Source organism: Megalobrama amblycephala, linkage group LG14 (genome assembly GCF_018812025.1).
Source record: "Megalobrama amblycephala isolate DHTTF-2021 linkage group LG14, ASM1881202v1, whole genome shotgun sequence".
NCBI lineage: Eukaryota > Metazoa > Chordata > Actinopteri > Cypriniformes > Xenocyprididae > Megalobrama > Megalobrama amblycephala.
In genome coordinates, this window is record NC_063057.1 from 17510985 (window position 1) to 17532034 (window position 21050).

General features: G+C 38.6%; 2 protein-coding genes across 7 annotated transcripts in view; one reads left to right on the plus strand and one right to left on the minus strand.

Annotated features, from left to right (window-relative positions):
* Positions 1 to 18414, plus strand: part of lrtm2a (leucine-rich repeats and transmembrane domains 2a) — a 36655-nt gene extending 18241 nt beyond the window's left edge. For 5 of the 6 annotated variants that reach the window (XM_048156359.1, XM_048156362.1, XM_048156363.1 and 2 more), the window contains 4 exons: positions 3388 to 3537; positions 8618 to 8777; positions 12421 to 13017; positions 15386 to 18414. In XM_048156359.1, coding sequence (XP_048012316.1) covers positions 8717 to 8777; positions 12421 to 13017; positions 15386 to 15843 — 1116 coding nt within the window. In that variant the 5' untranslated portion in view covers positions 3388 to 3537; positions 8618 to 8716 and the 3' untranslated portion in view covers positions 15844 to 18414. Of the gene's footprint in view, positions 1 to 3387; positions 3538 to 4207; positions 4834 to 8617; positions 8778 to 12420; positions 13018 to 15385 lie in introns of those variants that run through there. The other variant, XM_048156364.1, reaches the window with a different exon arrangement.
* The window catches only part of cacna2d4a (calcium channel, voltage-dependent, alpha 2/delta subunit 4a), a 53749-nt gene that overhangs the window by 11467 nt on the left and 21232 nt on the right, over positions 1 to 21050 (minus strand). The window contains exons 27-29 of the mRNA XM_048156314.1: positions 20600 to 20730; positions 20437 to 20508; positions 1599 to 1660 (exon numbers count right to left, since the gene is read on the minus strand). Coding sequence (XP_048012271.1) covers positions 1599 to 1660; positions 20437 to 20508; positions 20600 to 20730 — 265 coding nt within the window. The remainder of the gene's footprint in view (positions 1 to 1598; positions 1661 to 20436; positions 20509 to 20599; positions 20731 to 21050) is intronic.

A 21050-nucleotide genomic window follows, 5' to 3' on the forward strand; every position in this document is an offset into this window, starting at 1 on the left:
ACATTTAGAAAGACAATTTACAAATATCACTAAAAATATCATGTTATCATGGATCATGTCAGTTATTATTGCTCCATCTGCCATTTTTCGCTATTGTCCTTGCTTGCTTACCTAGTCTGATGATTCAGCTGTGCACATCCAGACGTTAATACTGGCTTGTCTAATGCTTGAACATGAGCTGGCATATGCAAATATTGGGGGCGTACATATTAATGATCCTGACTATTACGTAACAGTCGGTGCTATGTTGAGATTCGCCTGTTCTTCTGAGGTCTTTTAAACAAATGAGATTTACATAAGAAGGAGGAAACAATGGAGTTTGAGACTCACTATATGTCATTTCCATGTACTGAATTCTTGTTATTCAACTATGCCAAGGTAAATTCAATTTTTCATTCGATGGCACCTTTAAAATATTAAAACTACTTCAAACTTTCTGGTCTAGCTTTCTCCAGCCAACTTCAAAGTTTGCTTACGAACTTTACTCATCTAGTTTTAAATTGTGATATTTCACACTATTACAGTTTTTACTGTATTTTTGATCAAATATGCAGCCCTGGTGAGCATAAGAGACTTTCAAAAACATTAAAAAAAATCTTACTGACCCCAAACTTTTAAATAGTGGTGTATTTTCTCGTAATATTTGAAATTTGCTTTGCAAAAAAAATGTATCTTGTTTTAAGGATGATGCATGTGTGCTCTTGTGACAAACTCTAAGCATGTGTTTGTGTCTCATATAAAACTATGACTGAAAATAACCTTGCACAATTTACACATGCTGATCTCTTTCTCACAGCATGCATGTTTCATCTTACAGCGTGCCATGTTCTGCATTGCTGTTGATCCATATAGATTTAATTAATGGATTCTGCACTGTTTTTGATCCTTATAGATTTACTTAATGGATTTGGATTTGAACATTTCCAATATTTAACAGTAAAAATAATCTCTGTGGTGTTCTTCATTTTGCTCTGACATCACTGAATATGGCATTAGTTAATATTGCTTTAGTCAGGAGTGAACACAGACTCAGTGGTAATGTGCCAGCTGAGGTGGAAGAGCGTTCAGGGAGGCATGGAAAATCCCAGGGGTACTAGAAAAATGGGAGAGTGTTCTCCCTGAGGAGGATGTAGAGAGTGATATCGCCTCCTCTCCCCATTCTTTTCGAGTGCCTTCTGGACTCTCCCACCCCTCTCTCAACACTTAACATCTTCTGTTTGTTTTATAAATATCAAACAAAAGCCTGTGCTAGGAATGTCACCACTAACATTATTGTGTTTGTCTTCACATCCCATCAAATGCACAATGTTTAAACAGATAAGACCCATCCGGCCAGTATCGCACACACGCGTGTGTACATATCTTTGTGGAGACATCCTGTTGACATTTGTTTTGTAATATAATATAATATAATATAATATAATATAATATAATATAATATAATATAATATAATATAATATAATATAATATAATATAATATAATATAATATAATATAATATAATATAATATAATATAATTTTATAGTAATTTATTAATACTTTTTTTTTTTTCAAAACATGTGGTAACATGCGGTAGGTGATATATTAGTTTTAATACCTGAGTGGCTATGGACCAAAACCTTTTTTCCAACATCTCAAGAGACATCTGTACACCGATGGCTATGCAGGAAAGAAACAGACAAAAAGATAAGAAAATTGTTTTCATATTTTAACAGTATTATAACATATCAAGTGAAATGTACAAATTAAGAAATATGTTAGTAGAAATAAATATGTGAATACTTTAAATGATGGAGACAGGTTTACACTCTTTTTTTTTTTTCCTGAAGAATTTTTTTTTATTATTCCGTTCGACTTGCAAATATATAATCCCAGGATGCATCAGTGGGTGCCCACTCTCACAAACTTAAACATAAATGTGCTGATGTCTCATGCCTCAGTCCTGATACCTCATATATTAAACCTGCTATCTCCCTCAAACCTGATATATCATACTTCAGTTTATTACCTGGCTTAAACCCATTACCTCATATATCAAACCTGATACCTAATAACTCATTCTGTACATCTGCGTCCCCTATAAACTGCTGCTTTTTACAGAACAAGTTTTTGTTGTTTAAGGGCTCTGTGCAATTAGTAGGACAGTTAGAACTTGCAGTGAGCTGACGGGTCTGATTAAACTGCAGTAAATTGTTCGTTTGAGTAAAAATCTTTTAACTTCAATAATTCAGAGAGAGAGAGAGACTACAGTAGAACCATCTATCATTCTGAAGCTAATTAATAGAGGTGGATAATAAAGAGGCAGAGAGTGGAAGGCAGTGCTGGTAATAGCCGCTCGGGGCGGGAAAGATGGCTAGTAGAAAGGAGACGGTCTCTTGAATGAGTAGATGTGTTTTTTAAAGCACTAGACCTAGCAGACATACTGTAACAATACTGGAAGATTACAGTCACCATGTCTCCTCCAGCATCCTAAAGATTTAGACAGCCCTGCAATGAAGATTACCCAAAATAGTGACGAGCGAGCTCGCTGACGGATCCCAGCACAGTTAGAAGTGTGAATGACGGAAGACATGTGACTCCAGCAGAGCAGATAATTTACTAAATACCCAGTTTTCTGAGCTTCTGTCATTCTCTTTTCCACACAAACATCCCACACACAAAAACAAACACAATGATGTGATACAGCATGAAACCTCAACCAAACCCTCATAGCGACAACATAGCAAGCAATCAGTCCTACTTAAAATAAACAGATTTTAACGCTGAATGGTTAAAGACAAAACCTTTAATGAGGGAGCAGAGAGAGAGAGAGAATGTGTGAAATGCATGTGGCTCTTTTCATGAATAAGCTGCAGCATCAGAGCTTGAAACTCTCCATGAATGAATGGATGGATGGATGGATGGATGGATTTGTGTCAGAGTATAATAATCAGGGGCAAAGAGGTGTCTGAATTCATGACCGTGTGCTATAAGTATGTAAAACATTACCTCGTTAATTAAGAATGCGATTCTTCTGGTCATAATAAGCTTAATGGACAGTCCCCAGCTTGTGTGTGGGTTACTGAAGTAGAAATAAGCTGAGTGTGTGTGAGTACACTGACTGTACTTCATGTATTGTTTTAACGAGTTCACTCATCTGTGCAGTAGATACTGCTATATTGTATGGTTTTTTTAAGCTTAGCTTAATATGCATTTTAAATTCTAAATTATGCTAATGTATTTAAATATGGCAGGACTAAACCTGCAGTAATGGCAAACAGACCAGCAGGGTCTTTACATTGCAGATTATCACGAAGAGCTCAAGTAGCATACGCTAACAGTGAGTCAAAAAAACACCCTCTCAATCCCCCCACCTCTCTCTCTGTTTCTTTCCCTCTGTTGCTTAGGTAACATGATGTCAGCGCAGCCCCTACCGACACCTTGAAGATTCACCACCCAAATATGACACTGTCCTCAACGTGAGCAGGGACATCAGTGTACTCCCACATACACACTTCGTAACACAGAGGGCTTCTGATAAGGAGAGAAATGGCATGGTAAGGATTTAATGGAGCTGTAGTGCTTTTTCTTGTCTGGCATGTGAAAGCATGTGGGCGGCTCTGAGGTCCTTCTGAAGTACACGGTGTGTTGCAACAGCCCACAACATACAGGAGGAAAACGCTTCTGATGTCGCAGAATGCTTTTCCTCTTATAAATAGCTGCAATGGATGCATTTCTCATTTTTTGAGGTGCTGGTACTGCAGCGTGGCCTGCATGCCTCCATGCATTATTCAGCACACCAGGCAATAGCAGGAATGTTTGTATACGTGGATGACATTTGGTCCAGTTTGTCCATGTGAACAATAGCGAGTACATGTACGACCACATTCCTGCGCTGTTGTATGATGTCAGCACTCTGATGACATCACAGGGTGTAAAATGCATAATTGCTAGTGATGGTGACTTGTGATTGGATCCATCCATCCATCTATCCATCCAAAACAAGGGAGCAAGAATATTTTTTTCAGATGCATCCAATATAAGCAGCAGTGTTGCGTGATGTCAGCACTCTCATGACATCACAAAGAGTAAAATCCAATACTGTTGCCTCTATTGGCTGCATGTGATTCTATCTATCTATCTATCTATCTATGACAGAGAAAGAATCAGCTGTTTTCTCGACCCCTCCTCTCTCCCCTCATCCCTCACTAATGTTACTATCTTTGACAAGGCTGGCACACGCTTACACTGCACGCCTCACCACATGCACATATGGAGAACGCAACACACAAACACACACACACTTACTCACACAGACACACATGCGCACCAAAGGCTAGCCTGAGGACAGCACGCGTTTGAGAGACAACCTCCTGACACACACACACACACACACACTCAAGTGCATTCTGTGGACTCAATATACCAACACAGAGGCGAGCGGATCTGCTAGAAACCACAGAGAATTGAAAGACTGGAGCACGCCTCACCCCCCTCCTCCTCCCCTCTCTCTCTCTTTCTCACTCACTCACTCACTCACTCACTCTCTCTCTCTCCGTGTGTCCTCCTCTCTCTGAGCATTACAGCAAGGCATTGCGCAGGATTTAACTCCCCTCCTTCATCTCCCTCTTTATTTTAATCGTTTTTTTCCTTCCTTCAATCCATCTCTCCTTCTGTGGCAGCCGTTGCTCTTGGCAGCGGAAGGATATTTTCATTTCCATATTGGAGCGTTACGAGAGCTGCTATTCGCTCATTTCTCCCACAACCGTGTGTGTGCGTGTGTGTGTGTGTATGTGAGAGAGAGAGTGTGTGAGCTTGGGGGGGGACGCCGAGAAGGACGACATCTAAAGACGGTGAGCGAAACACTGTTAACCTATAACAGACATACACGCGCACACATTACAATTTGCCTTGATTATGATTAGGATGTCCATGCGTGATGTTTGCCGAGGGATTTTTTGTGTGTGTGTGTATGAGACCGATACATTTGCCTGTTGTTTTGGGTTACAGAGCATGTGATGTTCAGTTTTTTATTTGGACACAAAGGAAATGTAAAGATGAGTGTGTGTGAGTGCAGGTGATGTGCTGGAATGCTGCTTTTGAGTGTATTTGAGCATGTAGGAGTGAGATGGCATCTACAATATGCAGTTCTGTGAACACTTGCATATATATACACACATTTGTGCTAGGACTAAAAACATTTGTGTATGTCTTTACGCATACTGGATGTGTGTTGCTTGAATGAGTGTGTTTATGCGAGCGTGTGTCTTTGTTTGTGATTCTGCTCTTAATAATTCATCCCAGTGGCCTCCGCGCCTTTGTTTCTAACGTTTCTTCGCTCTGTTCTTGCCGCCGTTGACTTTGATTGCCACCTTTTGTTTGTGTGCATGAGAAAGAAAGAAAAGGGATCAGCAGGACTGGTTCAGAGGTGAACATCTAAAGGGCGTTTCTATTTACTTATGTGTTGCAAGTCTCAGTAACAACATATATGCAGTCACACGCATGCATAGTTGACCTTGTGCATTCACAGGAAGTTAGTACGGCGTGGGGTGAGAATGTGTGAAATATGTGCTGAACTGGACGTGGAGAGAGATGCTGCTAAAGTGAGAGACTGTTACATCACGTGTGTATGTATGTGTGTGTGTGTGTGCTGCATGCTCGGGAGTCAAATGACACATCCCTCAACTAATTATCCTCTCTTCACACACACACACTCACATATTATCACACCCTCAAACTTGCATGTTCTAGGAAACGTAATGCGCGGAAAATATTCACGTGTTGAGCAACTTCAAAAAGTGTTTTCAGAAACTCTCACTGTGTGTTTCACACACTTGCACACGCACACACACACACTCATGCAATATAACCTCTAAATGTCTGCACATTTTTCCACTGTGCCGTTTCAGATGACAGGCTGGTGAATTGGTGTTGCGTTGCGCAAATACGCGCACACACACAGACATAGACACACACACGCTGTGATGGATGTGGCAGGTGACAAGGCCGAAGTGTCACAGTCTAAGACAGCAGCGGCCATTTTACAGCAAACCGGCCTGGCATAAACAGAAGCAACTTGTAACCTTGTGCTCAATGATCTGAGACACACATTTACAGCATTGCGTTACACAACTAGTATTACATAATGGTATGTCGTTATAATAATAATATTCCCGTCTCTGTCATGTGCTGTAAGTGTTTCGGTGTCATATTACTGTACCGCAATTAACTAAATCGCGTCTGCAGCGCCAGTTCTACTACGGTTTTGTACCCTGGAGAGCTGTATTACAGTAAGCACCGCTATATTGCAGATGGCTGTGCACCAGGAGGGAAGTTCTGATTCTCAGATGTTGCTATTTCACAGCTCAGGGCTCTCAAGGATATTTTTCAGTTATGTTTGATTGAAGTATTAAGTTCGTCTTAGATATATTTTTTTCATATTATATATGAGAAATACAAATAGAAACAAATTAGGCAATTGTTGACATACAGTGAAAGTGTAGAGCTGAGATTCCCCCCAAAAAATTTGTCAGCCAAACCCCTTTGACCTAAAATATTTACTTGAAGAAGCCCCTGATGTTTTAATAATTTAACAACACATTTACATAAGCTATTCTCTTATGTCGTATATATGACATGCAGGTAAACAAATCAAATATTGAATCAATCATCACACAAACACCCAGACAGAATTTGATTAGAAATGTTTGAGCTCATACTGAGATCTCAGAGTTTAGTATCTTAAAAATGTCTGAGAACAGTTTGAGACATTTTTGGTATCACTTCTCAAAAGGTTAGTTCACCCAAAAATGAAAATTCTGTCATTTATTACTCACCCTCATGATGTTCCAAACCCGTGAGACCTTCGTTCATCTTAAAAATAAAAATATATAAAATATAATATTATAGTATATAAAAATATATAAAATATAAGATATTTTTGATGAAATCTGAGATGTATATGACTCATCCATCGACAGCAATATAATCAACACTTTCAAGGTCCAGAAAGCTACTAAACACATCGTTCAACCTTAATTTTATAAAGCGACGAGAATACTTTTTGTGCCCAAAAACAAAATGAAAAAAAACAACTTGATTCAACAGTCTCTGTCATTCTACTTATGCAGTTGATACAGTAAGCACAGTGAATGTTTACATCCGAATGCCGGCTAAGTATTGGCCAAAGCTGCACATGTAAGGAGCACAACGCATGTTGACATTCGACATTCTGATGTAGAACCTGGAAGCGCTGGACATAAACAATGTATGAGAATGACACAGAAGAGAAGATATTGTTGAATAAAGTCATTAAGCCGCGGTCACACTAGACGTTGAACATGCAAAATTTTTTCGGATGCTGTAACGGTCGTGATATGACGTCACGGTCTACAGCGTCTTTTTTTTAATAAACATGAATTCAACACATAACTTAAAGTAATACATTTAAAATGTAAAAATATAGAATATAATTCTTTTCATTCAGCCAAGAGTCACATCGACTGTTTTAACGATGTCTTTAGTACCTTTCTGGACCTTGAAAGTGTTGATTATATTGCTGTCACTGGACGAGTCTCGGATTAAAAATCTTGGATTTCATAAAAAATATCTTAATTTGTGTTCCAAAGATGAACGAAGGTCTTACGGGTGTGAAACGACATGAGGATAAGCAATTAATGACAGAGTTTTCATTTTTGGGTGAACTAACCCTTTAAACTCTAGAGGAAATGCATTACTGTGATCTTTTTCGGCATGAAACGCAAGTTACGGTAGTCTTTTCTTTCCTACTGTGATGTATATCTGAGTAAAACAAATAAGAAAAAAATGTAGGGCACGATTTGATTTCGTCCTTTGGGAATTGATTGGCTTGTAGGAAGTTTGGCATTGCTAACTAAATGGGGGCAGATGCGAATGCCAGTTTGCAGAAAGTTGTGGAGGATAGATACACATCATGAAGAGAACAGACGCCATTTCAAAGGGGTTAACATTTTTCATGAAAGATTATGATTATGCATGAATTTAAAAAAATAATGACGTGCACAGATAAATCATTTATAATAAGCGCTGCAATACTGTATTTAGAAAAAAATGGCAATTTTGATTTCATGGCCACTTTAAAGCAGATGTAAGCATTTAATCTCCATTTAATCTCATCTGGTGAAAATAATATTAAATATTAATAGTATTATTTAATGATAAAACATTTAAATAAAATTAAAATACTATTAAATATTCAAGAGCTCTCATTTGTGATTTTTCTCTCTCATAGGTTAGAATGTAATTGTATTGTCCAATATGTTAACTAGTCTAATAGAATATTAAACAGATTCGAAAAGCATTATGTTTCAACCTTTGTGTGCTAAAAGTTAATTGCTAATTTGATCTTTCCTAATTTAAGATATTTTCCATTGAGCCAAGAGTAGAAAGCACACAGAAGGAATAAACTCTGACGGAAAGTGAGCTGATTTAAAAAATAAGCAAACCTATATCAAGGTTTATTTGAGTTTCACCATAGATACTTGTTGGAAAAAACTCAAGTCATCTATGCTGACACAGGCAGAAAACATTTAAGCGTTCACCTTCAAAAGTCAAATTATGTACAGAAGAAACTGACTATCCTTCAAACTCTCTCTGCAGTCTCATCACTGGCCCCGTATCGCTGCCTGTGGAGGCTGGCATCAGGGCCGGCTGATGCCACAGCAGATCTGAGGCAGCTGCAGTCATAGAAGCGCAGACATGCAGCTCAGCACTGCACCTACAGTGGGTCGCAGGAGGAGAGGAAATCCGGACAGTCAAGGTGAGCCCAGCACACGCACATTCACTCTTCTTAAGGTGTTGGACTTTAAGAGGATTTGAGTACCAATTCCATTCATACGGTTTTAAATGCTTTATTTCTAAATAGTGAATATCGGTTATCTAAATTGTTTACATAGAAAACAAACCGAGGCATTTTGGAAAGTGATCAGTTTTATTAATGTGTTTGTGGGAAGTAAGTTAGTGTGTATTGACGTATGTGTCTGTGTGGGTGTGTATAGAGTGCTATGGAGTGCAGCAAACATCACCAGCTGCCCCAGCAACAGATGGATTAGGACGGCTTTAGTTTAATGTGTGTCTGATTAAAGATCTGCATGAAGCAATGCAGAGGCAACACACACACGCGCGCACAGTTCTGCTGCAGTGTCACATATACTTACTACTGTATAGTGACAACATTGACCGGCTGGTTTAGAGTCAAACTTAAAATCTCTGTGCTATATATTTTAAGCCAATACTTAATGACCTGGTTTCACAAACAGGGCTTAGATTAAGCCAGGAGTTGGCCTTAGTTAAATTAGGACATTTAAGTAGCTTTTTTTAAATGTGCCTTAGAAGAAAAACATTACGTTTGTGCATCTTGAGACAAAACAAACTCAAACATGCATTTTAGTCTGGGACTAGGCTTAACCCTTGTCTGTGAAACCGGGCAATTCTGTATTACTTTTTTTTCCAGGGAACACAAAGCTTTTTGAAAGAATATCCTAGACACTATTTTCAATTTAATGAATGCGAATGACAAAAAAAAACAAGATAAAATTATCTTTAAAGATTCTGTTCAAAGTCTTCTGAAATCAAAAGCTTGCTTTGTGTGGGGAAAAGCCTGAAATTTAAATTATTTACTGATAATCTTGACATCCACACTAGCTCTACTTGACGCATTCATAAGATATCTCTTAATGAATTGTTCCCTTGAGTCGGAACCTTTTAATTAATATGTTGATCCATTACATAAAACGTACCTGAAAGATTTAATCAGAAATCAGACAGACCCGGTAGTGGAAATGAATAGTCCACTGGAGGAAAATATTTTACGTAAATCACATCTTTTAGTGCTTTTGTGTCTTTTTCTATAAAGCTGCAGTCCCCAGTCATTGTCATTACGTAGAAAAAAGCAACCAACGCTTTATTCAATTTTTTTTTTTTTACAGTTTATTTTGGGAATCGGAGACCTGCTTTTAAAATGAGCAAATCCAGTAGGCTAAGAAAAGAGGTACACATTATAAAATTAAAAATTACATTTGAGTGTTGGCACAAAATAGACATCTAGGTCCACTGACTATGAGATTTCCATCCTCACCACTGAAATTAAGGCATCTTTGTTGTTTTTAACAATGTTCTGGGGAACTAACAGAGAACGAACAATGTGTTTCAATGACATCTGTCATATGCCTATCCTGATGTCCTGACACACATTTTTCCTCAACCGAACAGAATAAGCGATGAGAGAAGAAAGGCATATATTGGAAATTGAAGGTTGACAGGCCAAAACAGCAATTCTAGAATCATTCACAACTACATAGTTTAGAAGGACGGATTAATTATTGAGATTACACAGAATTGTGTGAGTGTGTATTAGAGAGAGAGAGTGTGTTTGTGATGATAGTGTGTGTCTCTGATTACAAAGGGATCAGGGTGTTGAGGCTGGTCAGTATCAGATATCCGAGTGCTGTAACTGCATCTGTCTGCACTTAAACTGCCAAACACTCACACACACACACACACACACACACACACACACACACAACGAGACAACTGAGGTCTCAATGTTTAAAACGTCATATCCATTCATAGCATGTGATTGTCTCAGACACAGAGAAATATTGCTCCCCACCATCATACACTGTTGCATAAAATAGAGAGGTGACAAACAGTTGGCAAATGTTTGTTTTGTTATGGCAGAGCAGAGGACGTTCTCTGTTTAACTCTGAGGCACATTATATTCCCATCATACACTCTTATAAAAAAGAACGTAAAAGCCTGATGCCGTAGGAGAACCTTTTTAGGCTCCACGGATAACTTGTTTTGACTCTCTAGTTCAGCGTTTCTCTGTTGGTTTTGCTTCACAAATGGTAAACCAACAAAGAATCACAATTGTTTATGGTATAAAAGTAAATAAAAATGTCCTTAAAATCAAACACTGAAATTTATTAACATGTAGGCCAACAAATATGCCAAATTATTCAACAACAAAAGATATGGAAAGCATTTTCTCATCCCTGGCAAGAGCTGATAAGCCAGTTTATTTTACTATCCTGTGCATTGTTTTTCACTGCAAACTTTAACCCTATCGGAATAGACCTCCATCCATCCAAACCGCTTGGCCTATGCAGGGTCACCAAAGACCAGTAACCCAATTGTAACCCAATAACTGACAACCACTGCAGGTTTTTTTATTAGAAAACTATTTACTGATGCTTTACTCATGATTTACTGATCTCAAGAATCTATAATAATCAGCCAACAAGAATTATTTAGCCGACTCAGGAGTCCATTTCAGGAAAGTATGGAAGCTTGTTTTCGCCACTGAATAAAAAATAAAAAAGGTAATTGCGACTTTTTATCTCACAATTGACTTTTTTTCTTGCAATTATGAGTTTACAATTCGCAATTCTGACTTCTTTTCTCAGAATTGTGTGATATAAAGTCACAATTGCGTGTTAAAAATGTCTTTTTTTTAAATTGCGAGTTTATATCTTGCAATTCTGACTTTATATCTCGCAATTGTGAGAAAAAGTCAGAATTGTGAGATAAAAAGTCGCAATTATGTTTAAATCATTTTATTCCTTGGCGGAAACAAGCTTCCATAGGAAACCACACACACAAAAAAAGAAAACAAAGTTGAATTTTGTCATCATTTACTCACCCTTATGTTGAATGTCGTTCTCAAATCTTATTCACACTCACATTTAATTGAACTATTGAAATTTTGATGTCATGATGTCACACATCATAGACTTTTGTGTGTCTCATTATTGATTTTCAGTAACTAACAAGGTACAATTGGTTATTTTCCTCACACAAAGCAACCGTATGGTTTCAGAAGACTTAAGACTGATTATAGCACACAAGTGATATGGACTTCTTTTTTGGTGCATTGGTTGCCATTTTTGGAGCTGAACAGCCCCAGTTCCCATTAAGAAAAAGAGCATTTTGGACATTGTGCAGTATACTTCTTTTGTGTTCTAAAGAGAAAGAAAGTCATACAGTTTTGAAAAGACATGTAGGTGAGTAAATAATGACAGAATTTTCATTTTTGGGTAAAATAAACCATTGAGAGTGCATCATGCACAAATCAAACACATGGGTTTAAAAAAACAGCCTGAAGCTGCTGCAACAGATAGTAGCTACTTGCAGCGAGTGCATCAAAAATACTGCTATGTCTAGAGGTCTGTTTGTAGGTTCACATAAGCTCCAGTTTAAAATAGTTTGGTAGGAGCGGCAGCCACAGGTTCATTTGTGTTGAGCACTGGTCTCCTTCATTAAATACTGTACATATGATTCACAGTGGCACTAAATCAACACCTGTCACATCTTTCACATCAATCAAAGCAGCTTTCAGGAAGAAATGGCTATGTCAACTCTTTCAGACGATAAATACTTCTTTTTTTTTTTCTTTCACACAGGTCTGCTAGGTGTGCTGGGTGTGTGTGCTACGTTGCTGCAGTTATGCGCTGGCTGTCCTTCAGAGTGTGTGTGTAATTCACTGGAAGCTAACTGCAGTGGGCGGAGTCTAGTATCTCTGCCCGCTCTCACTTCTCTCCCGGAGGGCACACATACCCTCTTTCTGGCCAATAACCGCCTCTCCTCCTTGCCCGTCACGGCCTTTGCCAATATGAGCACCCTCGAGAGCCTCGACCTGTCCAACAACTATCTGGACAACCTGCCTTCCAGACTGTTCCGTGAGCTGAGTAACCTGAGCGATCTGAGTTTGCGTAACAACAGCCTAACAGTTTTGGATCGTGAGTTATTTCGTGGCCTGACCCAGCTGCGGAGGCTGGATCTGTCTCTGAACGGCTTGGCCACTGTGCCGCTGGGCCTGCTGGATGAGCTGCAGGGGCTGACTTGGCTCTCCTTGGCTGGAAACAGACTTCACGCCCTGGAGAGAGCCACATTTGAGCCTCTCGTCAACCTTCAGCACTTGGAGCTGGGCATAAACCCCTGGGAGTGTGACTGCAACCTGAGAGACTTCAAACATTGGATGGAGTGGCTAATATACCGAGGTGAGGGTTGTGTGTGCGTAGTGTTTTTACCCTCTGCAGGTGTAAAAAAAACGTAATTTGAGCAATAAGCCACATGAGGCTGTATGTCACTGGGATTTTACCATAAGTAAGGCATGTTCTTTGGCACAGTCCAAAGTGGACTGCCTAAATTAACGCCTTTAACAATGGTAAAATGACTGTCTTCAGTGACTTATTGCGCCTATAAAGTGGTGACAACAGCAGTATGATAATAGACATCAGTGTTCAATAAATAATTAAACCTATTAATATTTAAAATCTGAATACATTTATTCTTCAGTCAAGTAATATATTTCAACAAAGCAAATTACTGCATTGCATTAAAATTTCATGTGCAATCATGTGAAGTGTGTGTTTATTGGCATTTTACAAAGGCTTTAAACCACTGAGAATTTAGAAAATTATCTATTTTAAAAAGAGGTTTATTAAGACTCTTAACAAAAGGAGCTGCATGTACCCCAGACTTATTGTAGGAAATTTACCCACTCTCTCCCTAATAATTTCCTGTCTATCTTTTCTCTATCACTGGCAAAAATCCTAAAATCATTGTGAAGCATAGCGTCTTATTCTTCATACCTTTCGTTTTCTATTTTTTCTGTGTCAATCCTTCTACTCTGAGTCAGAGAAACTCATTTAATTCTATTTCAGAGCAGCTTTGAGAGGGAGGGGGATTTGAAACAGACATGAGAGGCTGAGTCACAAAGCTTTTAGTGTGTGAGAAAGAGACTCCAGTCATGGTGGGCTCTGAGTCTCTTGCTTTGTTCCAAAACCTAGTGAGCTGCCTACAGAGAAAGCATTTAAGGCATCAAAGATGCTCTCTTGACATGAAGGTAGGTGTCTTAGTTATGCTACCTTCTAAAATACTTAGTTTTGACCAAATTCTCTGGCAGCATCACGTTTTTTTTTTTTTTTTTCATGGAGATCCCATGATGCAACAAACTTAATGAGAAAATCCAAGATAATGGATGAGACGGGAAATAACAAAAATAACATTATATACAGTGTTGGGGTAACGCATTACAAGTAACACAAGTTCCGTAATTAGATTACTTTTTTCAAGCAACTAGTAAAGTAACACATTACTTTTAAATTTACAAGAAAATATCTTGGATAGTTACTTTTTCAAATAAGTAATGCAAGTTACTTTGTCCTCCCATTTATTGACTGACATTTCTCCTATCCCCATGTTGAGAGAGTAAGGTGCAGAGGCGTTGTGTGCGGTGTAAACATGATGGTTACTGTAAGCTCTAAACTAATTGTACGCAATACATTTACTCATGTCACTTGCACAAAAACCTCAAAATGAATAAAAAAAACTGTGAAATGCAAACTCAGAATATTACACAAACCTGCAATAATTAATATGTTAAATTAAACAAATTTATTTAATCTCACTTTATTAACCAATGGATTTACTGCTGACCTTCGATGATTTCATTCAACTATACTAATAAGCAAAAATGACTTTAGATAAACATCACATTTATGTTTCATTTTTTTGTTTTTATTGCTGAAGTAAGTGTTAAACTTTCTTCTCCTGTGTCCTATTCTTCTGCAATCCAGAATGGCAGCACAGCGGAAAGGTTTGTTTGAGCTGTGCCCTCTACTGTACAGGTGTGAATTTGCATTTCCTTTAGCCTGAGGCTTATTCATTTCACTTTTGGTGTGCCAAGCAAGCCCAGCCCAGATGAGAAAAAGTAACACAAAAGTATCATAACACATTACTTTCCATAAAAAGTAACTAAGTAACACAATTAGTTACTTTTGAGGGAGTAACGCAATATTGTAATGCATTACTTTTACAAGTAACGTTCCCCAACACTGATTATATATCATTCGGTAATTAAAAATATTCATAAAAAAATAGATCAGTGTGATGAAAAAAAAATTTTATTTTACCCAATATTTGTGTGTACTGTGTATTTTATTCATACTGGATTATTGCAGCATTCGTGAAATGCCAATTACTAACTATTTTAAAATCAAGAATTATATTTGTGTGGCAGCCTATGTAGAGCACTCCAAATTAGTCACTTATGAGGTTCCATGACAGTTAGCATGCTGCCTTAGAAGGCAGCTGCCTATGTAGGCAGTAGGCAGCATGGCAAATCACTAGGTTTTGGAACAGAGCTTCTGTATGCATGTCAGGCTTATTAATTATACACCAACTACCACGATTTCTCTCATACAAACGCACACACGCAAATTGAAGAGGGCTTCTGACCCTCCTAGCTGTGCGGTGCTATTTTGGAGGGGTTGAAGCAGTCATTTAAATTCATTAGAGGTGACTATTGTTTACCTCAGAGAGACAAAATTTTGATTTCTCTTTCTCTATTGCTTTCTGTCGTAGGCGGTTATGTCGATGCCGTTGAGTGTACGCTTCCGAAGGACTTAAGGGGCCGTGACATCAGGGGTGTTCCTGTGGAGATGTTCAACTACTGTCTGCAATTGGAGGATGAGAATGGGGGCGGGGCTGGGAGCACGAAAGGTGGATCTCCACCATGTTTTCGAGGGACAGCCACTCCATCGTCTGAAGGTGCAGTGGTGCGTACGGAGGCGGAGCTACCAGACTGTGTGAAGCAGCGTTATCGGCCGGTCAGTGTTCGCAGGGCGATCGGTACAGTAGTGATCGCTGGTGTAGTCTGTGGAATCGTGTGTATTATGATGGTAGCTGCCGCAGCATACGGCTGCATTTATGCCTCTCTGATGGCAAAATACCAGCGAGAGCTAAAGAAGAGGCAGCCATTGATGGGTGACGCAGAGGCAGACGGCGACCAGGAAGAAAAACAGATCTCATCAGTTGCATAGGGGAGTGGGGGAGAGGGGTCAGAGTTCAGAGGTCAGCCACAAATATAAAGAACCCTTTACTTGTTGAGCTGCACATTTGATGATCATTTAGCTGCCCAGCGGAGGATTCATAATCCCTGTTTCCTTTTTCTCTGTCCTTCCTGAGACCCTCTCTGACTCTCAGACTTACACTTTACTCAATCTCTAAACTTTGGCCTATGACCTTTGACTTATTTGCCCCAGGACAAGAGGGACCACTCAGCACTTTAGAACTCCCCCACCCTCCCCCAATGTTGAGAGGATCTCAGCAGAGGAGGTGTGGATGCAACTGTTCCCAGTTCTGAACCCTGATGTTTCTAGAGGATCACGTGCTGTCATTAGCATTTGCCTCTGTAGCAACCTAGCTATCAATCCAAACCTACAATCATAACTCTAACCCCCAACACTAATCCCAACCCCAATCCTAGACCTTTAACTCTAATCCCAACACTAATCCAAACCCCCAACTCTAACCCTACCCTTCAATACTAATCCTAAACCTTACCATAAACATCTATCACTAATCCAACCATCACCTCTAACACTGTGTCTACACCATGTGGGCAAGTGTAAGTGACACATTCCACCAAATGCCAATAACACTCATTAAAATCGATGCTGTCTACAATGGTTGCATTCCAATGCATAGAGTTACAGACCATAAACGGATGCCCCAATTTCTGACATACTATATGCGCTTGTGCTGCTTCCAACAAAAGGACAAATTGATTTGGAACGTTCACTTTGAAATCTCCAGTGTAGACAGCTTCAAACCATTGCAGCATCTGCGTAGACATGGTGTAATCTTAAACTTCTAACTCTGCTCCCAAACCTACACCCACAACACAATCCTTACCCTTACCATGAACCTCCATCATTAATCTGAACCCCCAACCCTAAACCTCCATCACTATTCCTAACCCTCAACCTTAACCTTAAACCTCTAACACTAATCTGAACCCCCAACTCTTAATCCTAAACCTCCATCACTAATCCTAACCCTAAACCTATTACACTAATCTGACCCCAACCCTAAACCTTCAACACTAATCCCTACCCTTATCATTACCCTCTGTCACTAATCTGAACCTCCGACTCTAACCCTAAGCCTCCATCATTATTCCTAACCCCCAACTCTAACCCTAAACCCCGGTTTCACAGACAAGGCTTAAACTAGTCCTAGACTAAAATGCCTGTTTGAGCTGTTTTAACTGAAAGCAACTTGTACTGACATATCTTAAAATATGTCAGAGCCATTGTTTTGTCTCAAGATGCACACCAGTAATGTTTTTTTGTAGTGTACGTTTGTAAAAGCTACTTAACTATCCTAATTGAACCAAGGCCTAATCCTGGCTTAGGCTAAGCCCTGTCTGTGAAACCGGGCCTAAATCTCTTACACTAATCTGAACCCCCAACTCTAACCCTAAGCCTCCATCATTGTTCCTAACCCCCAACTCTTAATCCTAAACCTCCATCACTAACCCTAACCCCCTACTCTAACCCTAAACCTATTACACTAATCTGACCCCAACCCTAAACCTTCAACACTAATCCCTACCCTTACCATTACCCTCCATCACTAATCCTAAACCTCCATCACTAATCCTAACCCAAAGTCTCTAGCACTTATTTAAACCCCCAGCTCTAAACCATAAACACGAATCCCTGCCGTTACCATAAACCTCAATCACTAATATGAACCTCCAACTCTAAACCTCCTGCCATCACTAATCCAAACAACTCTTACCCTAAACCTTCAACTCTTATCCAAACCCTAAAATTAAATCCCCAATACCCTAATTGTTACCCTTAACCCTGCCCCAGTGTGAACTGGACATCATAACCCCCACACATCATATTCCCACTTTATTTATCAGCTATAATATATGCTATACAATGTGACGTGACCCCAGTTTTATGTTTTTAAGTGTGAGGTTTGTCCTTTGTATTGTGTGATAATTTGTGTTGATAACATTGTTTAGTTTGTTTACGGTTTGTTGTTTCTCCATGTTCATCTCTAGAGGTCAGACGTGTTTTTGTAAGACTAGAAGAATCCAGCCCTGGTGTCTATCGTGAAGTGTCTTGAAGTATTTGTGAAGTGCTAATGTAGAGCAGGCTGAGGACTCTGTTGATGTTAGTGGAGGGTGGCTGATTTTGGCTATTGGAACTGTTAATTACACCTTGGTGGCTAAAGAAGCACAGTGGCCCTACAGGATAGCTACCCTCTTAACAAAAACAGAAAGACAATAGATGAGAAGGAAATAAACCTTACCTTTATTAAGATAGACTTTTCTGTGCAATATAAATCAATGTCTTTGTTGATTTGTTGTTTAATTCTGGACTAGGATGTCATAGCTGATTTAGTCTGATCTTTTCTCTTGGGCTGGCGGTGGAGGAGAATCGATTGCGTCTGTGTGATCAATTTTCTGCTTGTGGACCAATTTACATAATCTGCTTTTCCTTGAGGGCAGAAGTTGGTTAGACTAAATAATTCAGATAAATTTGACTTGGGCTTTCAGAAGCCCACAGATATTATCAATATAAGCTTTTCTGCGGCAAACAGCCTCAGCAACTGGACGAAAAAAGGGAAAGAAAGACTGTAAGAAACTAGCTGCACACAGTTAATGTGAACCAGCATATGTTTTCCCTCAGTATTATTGAAAATTTAGAATCAGATTATAATGTTGCTAATAATAACGTCATCATTGGGTGTTTTGCACAATGCTGCCATCTATAGGAAGGATGAGCAGTAGGCACAAGGGTGTGGAGCAAACATCACACCACCTCATCCGGATTTAGGAAATGCTCTTCCGCTGTAACTATAGCAACAATTTCTCCCACACACTATTCATTACCAATGCAAATTACTGGTTAGGTTGCTGGCAAAAAGTTGTAAATCAAAGTAAGTACAACTAATTTGTGTGCTAATACCCACACCAGCAGTTAAGCGTCTCTGACTTTTGTCTGTGTTCAATGATATTTGCAGCCATATGCTGAGTATATATAAGTACAGATATACATTTATTCAAAAGTATGTTGAATATATGTATATATTTTAATCTGTGTCTTACAAATTATTTATGAACAATAACATGATTGCAAAAATTGAGTATACTTTTCCCTGTGATTCCTGTGCAAACTCCTTTTGTAGAGGAACTCCATCAGAGAATTCAGAGAAAACTCATGAATTATTAATAAGAGGAGTTTTGTCTAATGATTGCAGTCTCTCTTGCCATTACTGTTCATTTAGCTCTTATTTTATACAGCATGTGTCATGGGCCTGTACTCTGCACGGGGCGACAAAACACATATCCTGTATCCTCTGTTATGGAGAAAAAAAAAGAAAAGAAAAGAAAAAGACAAAAGCACTTTTGCCACTGGTGGACTAATAATTTCCTGTTAAATTGCACTTATTGCGAATAATCTCAAAAGTGAGCACATGCTTGTTTATTGACTGTCAGCAAATACATCAGTGAATATGAAGGGCGGTTTATAAATGAGCAATGGCTCAGCTGGGGTGTGTTTACTCTCTGTCCTGGCCTTACATATAAGAGCAGGACACCACACACACTTCACTACACACCCTTGCTAAATAAAAGCTTTGTAAATCCCATTGGATGGATGAAAGGAAAGGATTTGCCCATTTGACTGAGCTGAAAGCATCTTCAAGATCTTTATGAAGTAATATCTTATAGCTTATTGATGTGACCCTTTCTTCACTTGACCTTTTTTCTAAGACTGATATGAGATCCTTCTTTATATTTTCGCTTGATAAAAATCAGTTTGAAATATTTGATTTGTGATCTGTGATTATAATTCTGTGTTAAAAATGAATAAAGAATGTATTTCCGTAAACGTTGAAGTGTACGATTCAGCAAGCACTCACACACAGTTTGCTTAAAGTCAAATAATAAAATATGCTTCTTCAGATTCACAAAAAAAAAAAAAAAAAAAATGGAGAGAGATCCAGATTAAAAATCTGAAATGGATGAATAAATGAATGAGTCAAGCGGTGGCTGATTAGCATAGCACAATTAGCCCCTGCTGGTAGATAATATAACTTCACCATTATGGTGGCATAACATTTTTTTTTTTTTTTTTTTTTGATTGCCACTCAAAATAACCATGTATTCCTCCTGAAATGCAAAAAAATGTAAGGAACATAAATTGCAAAAAAAAAAAAAAAGCTTTGCCTGTGAAAGCTTGAAATGGATTTTCAGAGCATATGCTATTTAAAAGAATGAGAATGCTAGCACATAACTTATCCCAACTTCCTGTCCAGTGACTTCCTGCACTTTCATTTCTTTTCCTTTTCATGAATGCATTAATACAGTACAAGTCATCAATTATGTGTGTCTGTGTGAGTACAGAGAAAATAGCAAGGAGGAAAAGAGATGTTCATGTGGAGGTGAACTCCATACATGGTTGCACATCCAAACATGGGCACATGTGCTCACTCACATACTTAAAATGGATAAAAATAATAGCAACTCGATGGGTGGCCTTTCATCAGCACAGACTAATGTAATAAAAAAAAAAAGATTAAAAGATAAGAATAAACAACGAAGATCATACCTCCAGCAACTGCTGTCTTTTTGTTCACAGAGACTGTAACAGATGTGACAGCAATCACAAACCTGCCATCCACTGCAGGGAAAGAAAAAAAACATTATTCACAATACACTCAATAGGATGTAAAGTCTTAGTCTTTTGATATGGACTGCAGGGTGCAGACTACCTCGTGCGCTGTCCTCTGTGGGAACGTAGTACAAAAAGCGTCCAGCTGGATTCTCTGCTGCACGCCGATACCAAACAGGGAAATGGTCCAGAGTAAAAATATTCTCCTTATCAGATGGAGATAAGAATTTTCTGCAAAGAAGCCATCAAAAAGAGATTTATATTTTATAATATATACTTATGTATGTTAATTATATACATTAATTTGGTTAGCATCTGCTCAGTGATTTATGTATAGCCAATTCTAATAATACCACATTCTGTTTTTAACGAGTTACCTCCTTATCTTCCCAATGTTGAGTGTATTTTAGAGTGAATACTGACCAAATTTATGGTATGCACTGTGGGAGTGGGTGGTTTTAAAGGTATAGTTCACCCAAAAATGAAAATTTTGTCATCATTTACTCACCCACAAGTTGTTCCAAACCTGTATTGAAAACAAAATAATATGT